Source organism: Taudactylus pleione, unplaced genomic scaffold, assembly GCF_031769625.1.
Source record: "Taudactylus pleione unplaced genomic scaffold, aTauple2 ptg000015l, whole genome shotgun sequence".
Classification (NCBI taxonomy): domain Eukaryota; kingdom Metazoa; phylum Chordata; class Amphibia; order Anura; family Myobatrachidae; genus Taudactylus; species Taudactylus pleione.
The window spans coordinates 38,235,736-38,250,163 of record NW_028284417.1 but is presented as its reverse complement, the minus strand read 5'-3'; the positions used below and the strand labels follow the sequence as shown (position 1 = coordinate 38,250,163).

The 14,428-nt window shown below is 39.7% G+C and overlaps 1 protein-coding gene across 2 annotated transcripts in view; it reads left to right on the top strand.

The window, feature by feature from the left end:
* The window catches only part of ASCC3 (activating signal cointegrator 1 complex subunit 3), an 884,679-nt gene that overhangs the window by 28,137 nt on the left and 842,114 nt on the right, over nucleotides 1–14,428 (top strand). For both annotated transcript variants that reach the window (XM_088472337.1, XM_088472346.1), the window contains exons 2-4: nucleotides 11,745–11,894; nucleotides 12,609–12,756; nucleotides 13,096–13,682. In XM_088472337.1, the coding sequence (XP_088328463.1) occupies nucleotides 11,805–11,894; nucleotides 12,609–12,756; nucleotides 13,096–13,682 (825 nt within the window). In that variant the 5' untranslated portion in view covers nucleotides 11,745–11,804. The remainder of the gene's footprint in view (nucleotides 1–11,744; nucleotides 11,895–12,608; nucleotides 12,757–13,095; nucleotides 13,683–14,428) is intronic.

Here is a 14,428-nt window from a genome sequence, read left to right as displayed (position 1 = left end):
TCTAACACATTTGTAAAAGTGGCTAAAATGACACAAAAATCAACTTGTATTGATTTTTATACTGTTATCCAGTGTTTGCACTTTATGGGGGGTACAGGCTGATTTCCACACACAATGTGGTTAACATAATAGATAATGACAGCGTGACCCCTGGACAAGGCTTTCACAAATGAACTGCTTGTTAAGCAAGAGTGTGACAAGCAAAATTACCTACAGTATGGGGCTGAATCTGAGTTGGGGGCAATGCAAAATAGAGCAAGTAACTTTGGTAAAACCATGTTGCACTGCATGTTCCTCTTTACCAGCCCCAAATTAGCTTCTTTATTTATTTAATCTTGTGCAGATTTTACTTTTCTTTGAGCCTCTTCTTTGCTGACTGCATTGTACATATCAAATGAATAATCTCCAAATACCTCCCATCGTTTCCTGTTGTTCACCTTTACAGGTCATGGCTCATATTTCAGTCTTTTTCCTCTGTTTCCTGCTGGATAAAATCCAGCAGCCTCCAGCTTAATATGACAAAAACTGAAATCCAATTTTACCACCCTTCACTCTGTCACTAACCTTTCATTCCCCCTCTTCTCAGTGTTGACAACACATGCATCACCGCTGCCTCACTTGCCAAAACTGTACTACTGGCCAAAAACTTTTCTTTTTTTCCCATTTGTTTTCAGCTAAAATCCCAACTTCTCAAAGTCACACATTATTAAAGTTTTGATCTCTAAATAAGAAAAAAATGTAAATGCGATCTTATTTACTTATTAGCAACAGCTTAGTTTTTATATTAACAGCAGTTTTTTTTTATTTATTTATCCTTAATCTGAGAACATTATAATCTTGTTGCTTTTTTGTTTTTATTTATAATATGGTTTACCCTCGTTAATGTGTGACTGCCTCTATCTATCTATCTATCTATCTATCTATCTATCTATCTATCTATCTATCTATCTATCTATCTATCATCTGTTTAACTATCCATACAAACATTAGTATTTTTGACCCATCATTTGCTGGTCACTGCTGATGAAGAGCTGGATAAGTTTTAGTGCCACTTCCAATGCCCCCAGTTCCTCTACCGCCCTGCAAGGATTCTTAAGTCATCGCCATCTGTCCCACTACCTATGCACTTTATCTAAATGTGAGTGCCGCTCCTTCTGCTTGCTGGTATTAATGGGTTTAATATTTTTATTTCTGTATCGGTCACCATTAGTATATATAGATATATAGATAGTTTAATGTCTGTTCTGTCTCTGACATGCGCTGCACCTCCAACGGCTCCCACTGCTAGAGACGGCACAGACCTAGCTAGAAAGCATGATGGCCGTCTAGATGGTATGGGAGCAGAATTAGTGGGGCAGAATTAGTGGGGCAGAGCTGCACAGAGGGGGCGGAGCAACATATAGAGTGGGGGTGGTGACTGACAGTGCGGGGGGGGGAGACTGAGGTGACTCTGCATTTGCAGGGTCCCTTTACTAGTATATAGATGTACATGTATAAATTAATAATACATGACAATCGAAATGCACACCGCCTCTCATGCCAATTGATTACTTCCTCCCACTCCCGCCTACAAGACTTTGCCTGCGCTGCTCTCCCTCTTCCCATCAGACACTCCACCTCTCTACAATCCTTCTAACGGACTCTAAAGACCAACTACTTCATGAAAGCCTTCCAGCTCTCATCTTAACTTGCTGCTACATGCTCCATCCTCCCGGTCTACCCCATCTGTGTCACACTTGTTTGTCTGCCCCTCCCCTTTAGAATGTAAGCTCTTACGAGCAGGGCCCTCTACCCTCTTGTGCTTCTCCTTACTTTACTTTCATCTTCTTCTTACTCTCCAGTAAGGCACCTAACACTTGGGGCCATATTCAATTTGAAGCGAAAAGTCCGTTTCTGCGTGTTTTTGGCGGAAACTTTTCGCCGATGACGTAATTTTCGCCTGTTTGACTTTTACCCCGTATTCAATTTGAAAGACTTTCCGCCTAGGCGGAAAGTCAATGCAATGTTTAGGCGGAAAACTTTCGCCTATGAATGGGAGGCGGAAAAAAGTGCAAAATTGGGGTTTTGGGGTGCAACGTTGCGGGAACCCCCGTGCAGCCTTCAGACTGTCCCCCATAGGTAATCTGTATAAAAAAACAAACTTAAGAACACCCCCAAAAATGACTTTGAAAAAGGGGGCAAAAAAAAAAAATGTTGGGTTTAAAACTTAAAAACTAGCGAACTTTACTCTGGGGGTGTCCCCAAGTATGCCCCAAGTGTTTTTTTTTATTGCTGGTGTTTGCGACAGGTGGATTTTTCACGATTTTTTCAACTTCACTTTAGCAACTTTTAAATATGCTGACCCCAATTTTCAAGTACCCCAAATTTGCTGGGATAACTTATTTTCTTGAAAACAAACCTCCTAAATACTGTTCAGCATCACGTATAGAAAAACTCTATTTAGCAGCTATTGATCCCGTTTAAAAACACCAAATACCTTCATAAAGCCAAAACTGGGGGGTACCATAGGTAACCCCCATGTCAGAGCATCTTTTGGGGGTGTGTCAGGCTGATTTCCCCAAAACTGACAGTACTTTCCGCCTGTTTCAGTTTCGCCGGGTCCCGTTTTCGTGTACTTCGATATTGAATACGGGGTAAAGCAGGGACGGCCGCGATACTTTTCCCCCTGTAAAACAGTTGAAGTAGGCGGAAAGTCCGGACGGCGAAAAAGTATCGCGGCTCGGCTCATATTGAATACGGCTCTTGGTTGCTTATGCTCTGTTGCTTATCTGGTTGTTATGGTCACTAATGTAGCAATGTACAGTGCATCCAGAAAGTATTCACAACGCTTCACTTTTTCCACATTTTGTTATGTTACAGCAGTGATTTTCAACCGGTGTGCCGCGGTTCCTAAGTGTGCCACGAGAGAGTCGCCACCCGGAGATGCCCCCCCCCCGCAGCTTAACTATTGCCGCCCGGAGATGCCCCCCGATGCCCTCCCCGCAGCTTAACTATTGCCGCCCGGAGATGCCCCCCGCAGCTTAACTATTGCCGCCCGGAGATGCCCCCCGCAGCTTAACTATCGCTGCCCGGAGATGCACCTTAACTTTTAACTTTATGCCTCTGCAGCACTGAGCTCTTCCGGGTGGCTCAGCCGCTGCCTGGGTCGTACTAATGGAGATGCGGCGATGTGACATGGGTCACGCACGCCGCGTCACTGTCCAGCCGGCACAGTACTGCTCACTGCTGATGAGCTGTAAATGTGAAAGGCTGCTGCAAGACAGCACCAACCGCTGCTGAAGGACTAAATTTGTCAGGATCTGCCCAGTAAAATGGTATCAAGGGACAGGGAGCTCCAGGTAGGGGGGCAATGTGTATTATTTTGCTGTCTGTGGGGGCCAATGTAATTGTGTTCTTTTATGTGGGGGCAATGTATATTATTTTGCTGTCTGTGGGGGCCTATGTAATTGTGTTTTTTTTATGTGGGGGCAGTGTATATTATTTCCTTTCTGAGGGGGATAGTGTGATTTTTTTTTTTTTTATAATTTGTGGGCAAGTGTGTTTTATCTTGCTGTCTGGGGGACCAGTGTAGTATTTTGCCTTCTGTTGGGGCCAGTGTGATTTTTTTTTTTTTTTTTTAACTAGGGACCAATGTGCTTAATTTTGTTTTCCGGGGAGGCCAATGAATGCGTGTTTCCCCCATGGGGACCAATTTGAGTGTTTTTCTCTATGGGCACAGATGGTGTGCCTTGGCAAGTTTAAAATCTTGTTCGGTGTGCCGCGAGTTCAAAAAGGTTGAAAATCACTGTGTTACAGCCTTATTCCAAAATGGAATAAATTCATTGTTGTCCTCAAAATTCTACACACAATACCCCATAATGACATGTAAAAAGGTTTTTTTTGAGATTTTTGCGAATTTAATTAAAAAAAAAAAAAAACACTAAGAAATCACATGTTAATAAGTATTCACGGTCTTTGCCATGAAGCTCAAAATTGAGCTCAGGTGCATCCTGTTTCCACTGATCATCCTTGAGATGTTCCTACAGCTTAATTAGAGTCTACCTGTGGTAAATTCAGTTGATTGAACATGATTTTGAAAGGCATACACCTGTCTATAAAAGGTCCCACACTTGACAGTGCATGTCAGAGCACAAACCAAGCATGAAGTCCAAGGAATTGTCTGTAGACATCCGAGACAGGATTGTCTCGAGGCACAAGGCTGGGGAAGGGTACTGAAAAATATCTGCTGCTTTGAAGGTCCCAATGAGCACAGTGGCCTCCATCATCCGTAAATGGAAGAAGTTCAGAACTACCAGGACTCCTCCTAGAGTTGGCCGGCCGTCTAAACTGAGCGATCAGGGGAGAAGGGCCCTAGTCAGGGAGGTGACCATGAACCCGATGGTCACTCTGTCAGAGCTACAGCATTCCTCTGTGGAGAGAGGAGAACCTTCCAGAAGGACAACCATCTCTTCAGCAATCCACCAATCAGGCCTGTATATTAGAGTGGCCAGATGGAAGCCACTCCCTAGTAAAAAGCACATGGCAGCCCACCTGGACTTTGCCAAAATGCACCTGAAGGACTCTCTGGTCTGATGAGACAAAAATTTAACTCTTTGGCGTGAATGCCAGGTGTTAAGTTTGGAGCAAACCAGGCACCGCTCATCACCAGGCCAATGCCATCCCTACAGTGAAGCATGGTGGTGGCAGCATCATGCTGTGGGAATGTTTTTCAGCATCCGGAACTGGATGAAAACCTGCTCCAGAGCGCTCTTGACCTCAGACTGGGACGACTGTTAATCTTTCAGCAGGACAACGACCGTAAGCACACAGCCAAGAGATCAAAGGAGTGGCTTCAGGACAACTCTGTGAAAGTCCTTGAGTGGCCCAGCCAGAGCCCAGACTTGAATCCAATTGAACATCTCTGGAGAGATCTGAAAATGGCTGTGCACCGACTCTTCCCATCCAACCTGATGGAGCTTGAGAGGTTTTGCAAAGAGGAATGGGCGAAACTGCCCAAAGATAGGTGTGCCATGCTTGTGGTATCATATTCAAAAAGACTTGAGGCTGTAATTGCTTTCAAAGGTGCATCAACAAAGTATTGAGCAAAGGTTGTGAATACTTATGTACGTGTGATTTCTTAGTTTTTTTTTTTATAATTAAAATTGCAAAAATCGCAAAAAAACTTTTTACACGTTGTCATTATGGGGTATTGTGTGTAGAATTTTGAGGACAAAAATGAATTTATTCCATTTTGGAATAAGGCTGTAACATAACAAAATGTGGAAAAAAGTGAAGCGTTGTGAATACTTTCCAGATGCACTGTATATTATCTTTGCCCTCATCCTGTATTGTATTGTACTGTAAGTCACTGGTCAAACTATTTGTTTATGTACTTTGTAAGGCGCTGCGGAACACTTGTGGCGCCATATAAATAAATTATAATAATAATGATAGTAAAATGCAGGTGCACATTGTCAAATACACTTTGCAAATATGGAGGGTTTATAAACTCATTACTAGGATAATAGTGATGTTCTTAGTGCACATTATGATCAAACGGTGGATGCCCATCTACTATGACAAGGTTACATCTGTTAAATGAGAACCTACACTAACAATTAGGATTTTAATACTTTGTGCCTCTGAAATACACAATATAGGGGTAAGAATGAGGTTGCTCTGATTAAAAATACCTATGGATAGTTGTATGGGGTGCTGGCCAAAATGAAGTCCGTTGCAACCTTCAAATGTACAAAATTACAAAGTGGAGGGTAGATTTGGATTGTGTATTGTCCCAAAGCTTGACAGCGTCCAGGAGCCATATGATCACGATGCCTAAAAAAATAACTGCTAGAGTCTAATATTTAGAAGTAACATCTATTAGATGTCTATATATATATATATATATATATATATATATAATATATGTGTGTGTGTGTATGTATGTATGTATATATATATATATATATATATATATATATATATATATATATATATTCCCTATAAGGTCTTTTATTTTTTTTGGTCCAATCCATACATGCTCAGAAAATCCCCTCGCTCATTCTGGCACTTGACGCAGAAAACAACTAGTGCTGTTTGTACAATGTAAAGCAAAAGCACCAGGTATTAAAATTAGTATAGCGTGTGGGTCTTTTATCCTCTGTCCGTGGAAATCTGAACAGCACTTACATCAAAGTTCTCCCACATGTATAGTATATAAAGGTTTCTTCGTGTTCAACGAACCCGCAGACTCAAAACACTCAGTTTTTACCAATGTCCCTGGAAGGACGTTCAACATTGATTTCCATCTGCCCGTGATCTGCAGCACGAGAATGGACACACTTTGGTACAGTATCTGCATACATATACCTGTTCACTTGGAATTGTTTCTTTTTACTTTTTTTTTGTTTATACCATTTTATATTTTATATTTTTACATTTGTCTTTTTTTGAATTTATGTGAGTAAATACCTTTTATTAGACCAAAGGTTTTTGTCACATACGTTTAAGAGTTGCTTTTACCAGCTGGATAAAATTAACCCTAATGATGCTGGAGAGAAAGAAACCATTCTGAGCATGTAAGTCTCTTTCCAATTTTGAAAAAGTCACCCGGTCATGCTGTTTTGCTGAAAACAAAGATACCTTTTATGCACAAGTGGAAGATTAAAGATGTAAGTGTCTTTTCTACTGGGCTGAGTGTTTTGATTCTACGGATTGGTTGAACACAAACCTTTATACACATGTGTGGTAGAATTTTGATGTACGTGCATTGTACAAACAGCTCTAGTGGTTCTCCTTATTTAATTTGTGTTAGTCCCTACAGTCCCTTTTTGCTGAGATTGAATTATACTCTCAATAGTCTGGATATATGATTAAAACTTCCAAAACAGAGGTTTTAGACGTCTACTGTACATCCCTAATTTAATTAAGTCTTCCTTGGAAGAGATAAAGACAGCACAGACTGTGTAACAGTTAGCCTTACTGCCTCACAGCACTGAGGTTGTGGTTTCAATTCCCACCTTGGCCCTAACTGTGTGGAGTTTGTATATTCTCCCTGTGCTTGGTGGGTTTCCTGCGGGTACTCCGGTTTCCTCCCACACTCCAAAAATATACTGGTAGGTTTATTGGCTCCCAACAAAATTAACCCTAGTGTGTGTGTGCATGTGGTAGGGAACATAGATTGTAAGCTCTACTGGGGCAGGGACTGATGTGAATGGCCAATTATTCTCTCTGTAAAGCACTGCGGAATATGTGTGCGCTATATAAATAACTGGTAATAATAATAATAATAATAATAATAATATCCACTTTGCTGGCACACACAGAAAATAAAATATTTCTGTGTTTTTATCACACAACTTTTTCAAGCTAATTATCCCTGTGTTCTCTCTAAATTTATTTCTTGGATAGGTAGGGTGAATTAAGTTAAAATTTGTGTTCTCCCTCGGCTCCTTTACCTTTTCCAAACCCTTCCGATCTTTGTCCCTTCATATGTCTTTAAATTTCAGGAGGCATACACATCCCATTTCATTTGGGCAGGTAGGCGCCCTCGTGTCTGTCTAAAGATTCTCGAACGCCCTTCATGCAGTGGGTGACTTGTCATTACAAACTTCAAGAAATATTATATGACCGCGCAACTTGCTCAATGTGTTTTATAGTGTAATTTCGGACTGCAGAAATTAAGGCATATAGTTAGAGGCTGTTGACTGTCACATCACTCCTTTGACTTCCTAGGCCACGGAGCCCTAGAATGATTTCCTCTCATCCAATTATAGCTCACTCCTTCACCATTTGGGATGGTGCCCATCGGAAATTTTTGATTGCCCATGTCCTTTTCCAATTGTTATGATTTTTCATAATCCCGATTTTCCTCTAGATACGTCCAGAAATCCATTTAATTTTTGGAAAGAGGACAATATTTAAATGATATTGTTCGGGATGATGATTTTTCTTCTTTTTCGGATTTTCAGTCCCAGCTGGCCATACCCTCTAGGAATTTTTATTAATTCCTTCAGCTTAGAAACTTTCACTCTAAGGTTAAACGGCAGGTATTTTCTAGATCCCTCACAACTTTAGAAACTCTCTTTCTTAGATGATCCTCGATTAAAGTTTTAATTTCCTGTTTATATTCATTGTTGTCTGAGGGATCACCCTGCCTGGGAGACAGACCTGTGTGTCGCACTGAACAAAGATGACTGGACAAAAATTTGGGAAAACTGCCTATTGGAACAGTGTTTTGTGGACGGATGAGTCCAAAATAGAGCTTTTTGGTTTAAATGAGAAGCGTTATGTTTGGAGAAAGGAGAACACTGCATTCCAGCATAAAAACCTCATACCATCTGTGAAATGTGGTGGTGGTGGTGGTATCATGGTTTGGGCCTGTTTTGTTGCATCTGGTCCAGGACGACTTGCCATCATTGATGGGACAATGGATTCTGAATTATACCAGAATATTCTAAAGGAAAATATCAATACAATCTGTCCATGAGCTTCATCACAAGAGAATGTGGGTCATGCAGCAAGACAGCGACCAAAGCACACAAGTCATTCAACCAAAGAATGGTTAAAGAAGAATAAATTTAAAGTTTTTGGAATGGCCAAGTCAAAGTCCTGGAAGGACCTGAAGTGAGCAGTTCATGGGAGGAAACCCACCAACAGAGTTTAAGCTGTTTTGTACGGAGAAATGGGGTTAAATTCCTCGAAGCCGATGTTCAGGACTAATCTATTACCGGAAACGTTTAAAAGCAGTTATTGCTGCACAAGGGGGTCATACAAGATACTGAAAGCAAAGGTTCACATACTTTTGCCACTCACAGATATGTGATATTGGATAATTTTCCTCATTAAATAAATGAGCATGTATAATTTGTCTCATTTGTTTAATTTGGTTATCTTTATCTACTTTTAGGACTTGTGTGAACATCTGAGCTAGTTTTAGGCCAAATTTTAGTAGAAATATAGAAATTCTGAAGAGTTCACAAACTTTCATGCACCACTGTACTTAATAATTCCTCCAAATCCTTTTTACAAGATTTAAGGGCCCTTGGCTTGCCTCACAAATTGCTCTCTCTCCATTTGAGTTAGGTCAAGTTACCTCATCCTTTTGAATGGTTTCCACCATTTAGGATTTCCTCCTTCTCTTTTTTCTCTACTGTTTCTGTCTGTTTCTTCTTCTTTTCTTCCTTTCTTTACGGTTTGTTTTCTCGCTGATCTACCTCTCTTCCTCAATCCACCCTACATCCATAAAATTGTTCACTACAATGTAATCCATATTTTGATTACTTTTGACTGTTTTGGAGCAGAGCTGTAACTACAACCCCCCCCCCCTTCCCCAAGAAATAAAATAAATAAAAGGCAAAATTTACCCCACACACAACCTTTCGAATTTTGGTGGTCGTGATAGTAGTCACCCTTGGTGGCGGCAAATATCACACGACCTTGGCTACAGCTCTGTGTATATGGAGTATGCATGTAGTAACGAATGGTAAAAGCACAAAGTATCAGTGCAGTTTCAGGTGTAAAGGTGCACATCCACTAGCAGACATAGAAACGACTGCACAATTACGACATTGTAATCGTGCAGTCATTTGACAGTCTGTGCTGTGCCTACACTGAATGATCAGTCATTCAGTGTAGGCACCTCAATCATCCCCTAACATGCTCAACTTGACGTTTTGTCAGGTTGACCAGCATGTTCGGGCGATGATTGATGTCGGAAACGACCAGCGGGAGCGCACATCGCTGATCATCTCCGGCATTAATGTGCCTGATTCATGCACGATTCATGATCGATGGAACGATTACTATATCATTATCGTTCAGTCGCTCAAATAAATCGGCAAGTGTATGTGCGCCATTAGTATTGCTGCCTATACTACATTATCTCTCCCACCCACCTTACATGCTCCTCAGTAAATAAAAAACCCACTGAAATACCGCTCATTCACGATACTACTCACATATACTATCCCTCAAACACTAAAATACCCTTCACTTACAGCCATTCCTCCTTGTCACCATATCTCACCCACTGTAATGTCCCTCACTCGCAGAAATAACCATCTCACCAGCACTTCTTGACATCATGCCTTATCCACAGAAATGCTTCTCACTCACCACCACTCCCTGATTTCACACGTCATACACTGAAACACGCTTCACCTACCACCACTCCCCAGCTAAATACTTCAGTCTCTCTGATTTTTCCAATACCAACCTAGGTAGAAGCTCTAGTGGTGGTTCTGTTTAGAGGGGGGACCTTTTTTGTTTTTTCAATTATTTCATTATTTTCAGTAAAGATGTTGGAATGCCAGCGATGTGTGACTTCTAACCTGCTACACATCGCTGGAAGGTTGCTGACCCAGCCTCAAAATTGCAACCTGTTACATTCAGCTAGCTTTAGGCCTATTACATTTTCCCCTTAATGTTCTTTCCTGCAGACTTTTTTACCTATAAGTGTGCTGCTTTCTTTCCGATCATAGAAACTAATGGGAAAGGAGTTCATATCCATAAAATGATTTGTGCATTGTCTCATTCACATAGTTAAAAAACATAAATGTGTGTGTTTTATATGCAAGTATATGATATGCCACTCATGGGTGTGCGATCGCACTCTGATATACGCAACCACCCAAGCTGTAACACACGACCAAGAGTGGTAGATCTATCTTATAAAACGGCCCCTGTTGTGACAAAATAGTTCTACGTGGAGAATGATGTAGGGTGAAACCGATACAGAATAGGAGGAGAAAATTGTTCAGAATAGGCTGTTTAATTTGAATTATTTTAATGAATAAACAATTAACTGGATAACAGTGTAAGTGAATAAAACAGTTGAACAGTAATGACCACTCTCGCTGTAAGAGTGATTCATTTTGGAAAGAAAACGTGTTGTACAGTGAATTTTACTGGCAGGATGTGCTTAATGCTGCTTCAAGGTCAGGGCTGGCATGTCTGCTCAGTGTTTGCTGTGCTGGACTCTGAAGTGGCTGCTCAGGTAAGTCCTGTTCAAGTTCTTTGGTGAGGATTAATGTCAGGTCCATTGTGTTATGTAGTAATTTGGACATTTCTTGACATTTTTCTGTCAGAAATGTGAATGTCAGTGAGGCAGAGATGTGCTGCTTTTCTGTGAACAGTGTTTCTCTATCTCTGAGAGATGTTATTCATTGAAATTGTGGAGTGATACAGCTGTGGCTTTGTGATGAGGTTCAGATTACAGTTGGAAGTAGACCAGGCCTAAAGCTGCATACACACCGTACGATCTGTACCATCAACAACTTGAAATATATCTTTCAGTGAGTTATCCTGCCACATCTCTGATCAGGCAAAGTTGACTATATGGTCCAAGTTGGCCTGCATGTACGGACAACCATAGATATTGTTTTTGTCCATGTGGGAACGCGCATCGTTGGTCGTTGTCAGGTTGGTGACTACAAAAAAGTGAACGATAACGATATGAACGATATCGTTCATGATAGTCGTACAGTGTGTATGCACCATTAGGTGTGCAGTTGTAATGCATGGTCATGTGATCTAGTGTGTCCAATCATGTTGGTTTTAATTCTCTCAATGTACTGTACCACACCATTTTATAAAGAAACTTAAATCTTTATAGCCGCATGTTCCTAATAAGAAAACAAACAATTTAGACCACTTCTTATTTATTTTCTTTGTGTGGTTTGTTGCTCTTTATAAAAACTATTTTCATGCTTGTTTTTCCCATTTATTTTTACTTACAAAATATTTTCCCCCTGTTTTCATTTTAGGTGTTACATTTTACAGCAGAATCCTATTTGTCATCCTATGGATCAGTGAATAAGAAAGAGATGGTTTTGCCTCGTCTCACAGGAGCGCTGCGCTCCTTCTCAAATGTCACCAAGCAAGATGATTACAGGGGGGACTCGACTGACTTGATGGTAAATTGTTTTATAAGGGACGCAAAGTGCTAAACATCCTGAATGACTCATTGATAGTATAATGTTTTATGTATTGCAGTAAGCAGCTGTGAAAAACTGTTGTGCCAGCATTACAAAGAACTGCAGTTTATAAAATGTAAAACTATTTTAGCACCCCTTTTTCATTAAAGCAATCCATTAAAAAAAATGGCAGTTTGCTCTCTGCTGCCTTTAAATGTGATCCATTTGCAGTGTCTGGCAGAATTCAATAGTTATGCACAGATCTGTGAGCATTTTATTTTATGTGTTGCAGTTGAGATTCAGCCAAATCCTAATTATATTTAGCAAAAATTTCTGGTTCCACTGAATTCTTATTATTCAGTGAACCAGTTCTAAACCCGGATTTGATTGCACTTTTAATTAGTAAGGTACAGAGTTATCTTTCCAGGAGCTATAAAAACAGATATAATTGTGTCATTTAGATCCCTCCTATTTAAGTTTAATGTGCATATTAGAGTTTGGAATTGGCTCAGCTCTGGGCAGACTCTTGTAAAAGTCAGACAATTTTTTAAGTGTGAATTTGGGGCTTCGCTTCTTTATACTGCATTTTATGTTCTAATACAGTAGTTTTGTGGAGTGGCATTCACACTCTGGTTACACATTTTCTTTTGAAACATTTAATTTTGAAGATGTTTGAAAGGAGACATTTCTAACTATACTGCATTATTTCTTCAGAACAAGAGAACCAAGTTGCGTGAGCAACTTTTGGAGTCTGACCTTACTTGGAAGAAAATAAGCCAATTTGTCACTGGCATTGTGGACAAGGAGCATGAAGCAATAAACGAGGGTGTAAAAGAAATATTACAGGCTGCAAAACAGATCGGTAAATTACTTTTTGTTAAACTTAAATTCTTTGAAATTCATGATGTGTTGTGATTTCAACTTGGTAATTTTTCGCCTGACTAGTCACGGTAGAGGAGAACCTCACTTGCATGTTCTGCAGCAAGTGAATTTCAATCTCCCTATCCTTGGTTCAATAATTCAAACGTAAATATTTACATAAGTGTGACTTTGGGGTTGTAATTCTCACATGTTGTCATTTTTATTGTAGTGCTTGTGACTTGAAGTGAAAGGTTTAAGTTATTACATGGGAGATGGCACACATTACTTTAAATCATAAACACAGACTGTATGCCAAAATGATTGCTTTGCTTACTTGCAGTGGGGACTGACTATGGACAGGAGGCAATTGAATGTGGGTCTGTGTTTCTCTTCAAGACCTTTTTCGGTAAAGAAAATGTCAGCTATGATGAAACCAAGGCCATCAAAAATATGTTTGGTCCTTTTCCATCAACATGTGCAACAGCAGCTTGTAATGCCACATGTAAAATTGTTTCACTGTTGAGTGATGAACAACTCAAGAAACTTGCACTGCTTTTTCAAGGAAACGGTGTTGAAGAAAATGTGTCATTTGGGAAAAATTTGAAATTTTCTCTTGAAATGTATGATCTTGAAGAGACTGCAGGCATTCCATTAGATGGCAGCATCGAAACAGACAATGATATCAGTTTAGACTTCTTGAAATTTCATAAGGACCTTAAAGTACATTCTCAAAACCCACATGCTACTTGTACAAGACAAACTTACTGTGGCAATGAAGATGGGGGCTCTTTACTCTATGATGAATTGGAGCAATATGTTCATAGTTCACAAAGTAATACAGGAGGAGGTCCTACAGTGGAAGACTTGTGCAGCACTATATTTCAGATGCTGGAGTCTCCCAAAACCAATGATGAGCTTCAGAATGAGGTAAATCTCCATTTTTATAAATATTTATTTCCATGCACATGGGGGAAATGCCTTCAGTGTATTTTTCAGGTTAATAATGAAATGCAAACAATTTCTTAAATGTTCTTATTACACTTAACTTCTAAATATGAGGCTTTGATTTACCAGTCATTGTTATTAATACTACTACTACTAATAATGATATAATGTGCTCACTTCTGGTTTTGATAAAGTGTAAAGTAACCAACTTGCTTGTCAACCCGAATACTCCAACTGATCTTCCATACATTAATCCCCAACCTCTGTAACTCATTTAGTGGATTATTCTTACATTTAGAATATAGCACATATGCCTGCCTTGTGCCTCATAAAACCATATTAAAATATTCTAATTTTGTAAATAAAATGTATATTTAAAAAATTCTTCATATCCAGAAGGATAACGTACAATCAATAAAATCATTGCAGGAAATAAAATAATAGTGGGAGTTCACAATCCATCAGAGATTCCTAACTAGAGTAAGTAAATGACTGTATTCTTTAAAATACTATCACAGCTGGGTTTGGCCGATATAGATTTTGCCGCAGTCTGTTGTAAGAAGTTTTTTGAGTTCTCTCAATTTTGGTTTGTTACCTTTTAACTGTCAGAAATTGTGCAAGTAATTTACTTAAACTTGGATTCTTAGATGACTTCTGAATTCCCAGCAGATTTTATATCTTATTATAGTTATTTTGATTGTGCATTCTCTTTTTGGGTATTAGTTTTT